Source organism: Mus caroli, chromosome 8 (assembly GCF_900094665.2).
Source record: "Mus caroli chromosome 8, CAROLI_EIJ_v1.1, whole genome shotgun sequence".
NCBI classification, from domain to species: domain Eukaryota; kingdom Metazoa; phylum Chordata; class Mammalia; order Rodentia; family Muridae; genus Mus; species Mus caroli.
Window position 1 is genome coordinate 116,038,293 of NC_034577.1, and position 1,151 is coordinate 116,039,443.

Here is a 1,151-nt window from a genome sequence, read left to right on the forward strand (position 1 = left end):
ACACTTTCCACGATGAGGTGGATGAGTATCGCCGGCACTGGTGGCGCTGCAATGGACCCTGCCAGCACAGACAGCCCTACTACGGCTATGTGAAGCGTGCCACCAACAGGGCCCCTTCTGTTCATGACTACTGGTGGGCTGACCACCAGAAAACTTGTGGAGGCACTTACATAAAAATCAAGGAGCCAGAGAACTATGCGAAGAAAGGCAGAGGGAAGACAAAAGCAGACAAGCAGCCAGCATCGGCAGTGGAGAATAAAGGTACCTACCTCTTCATCTTGTCTCTTGGGGTGTGAGCCTGGCCGTGTGTCAGCAAATCCGAGGGAGTTACTACTGCAGGGGCTGCTCTGCTCCACTGCGGGCGTTTCCAGCAGTAAGGAGCACATTGCATCCACAAGGTGACCGTAGTCAAGTGTGCTCTGCTGTGTGGAAGGGAGAGAAGGTGAAGACATCTCCATTGGCTATATCTGAGGGAGTGTCTGAGGCAAATGAGTGTCCAAGTGAGGTAACAGCACCAGGGTGTGTCAGGCTGGTGACCTGCTGAGGTGGCTTGGGAGGATGGGAAAGGAGTGCAGCCTTCATTTGTCCCATGTCATCCTTAGGATCTGCTCCCTTCCTCAGAAGCTCCTGTGGAGGAAGCAGTTACTTGAGGTGACACTTGCCCTTGCAAAGTTGTCAGTTGGGTAGGGTCGGCCTTGGGAGTCAAACCCTAGTTCCTAATGTGAAATGCAGAGAAGGCGGGGGACTGGAGAATTGGTTGGTGAAGAAGGACTGAATCTCTAGGAAGCCAGGCGTGGAGCAGGCAGGTGAGAGGAATCGGTACTTTCCTGGGAACCTTTCTTGCTCAGTGTTGGATTCTTTTATCTATGATTTCTTCCATTCTTCCTGTTCTTTCAGTACAGAGCTCTGACTACTGAAAGTTGCCTTCTCTTGTCAGTAGGTGACTACTGCACAGATCTCAGTTAGAACAGAACAGTACTTCATTTTTGATAACCACCGTGCTCTGGGTTTGTCTGGGTGGCAATGTGTTGAGGAAGTCTTGTCTGTCTCCTTTGCAGACAAGCTGTGCCGAGGGGAGGCCCAGCTGCTCATCCCATTCAGTGGAAAAGGGTATGTTCTTGGAGACGCAAGCACTTGCCCTTCAGCTGGGA

At 51.8% G+C, this 1,151-nt stretch overlaps 1 protein-coding gene across 1 annotated transcript in view; it reads left to right on the forward strand.

The window, feature by feature from the left end:
* Positions 1–1,151, forward strand: part of Sprtn (SprT-like N-terminal domain) — a 6,948-nt gene that overhangs the window by 3,873 nt on the left and 1,924 nt on the right. The window contains 2 exon segments of the mRNA XM_021169863.2: positions 18–261; positions 1,059–1,150. Coding sequence (XP_021025522.1) covers positions 18–261; positions 1,059–1,150 — 336 coding nt within the window.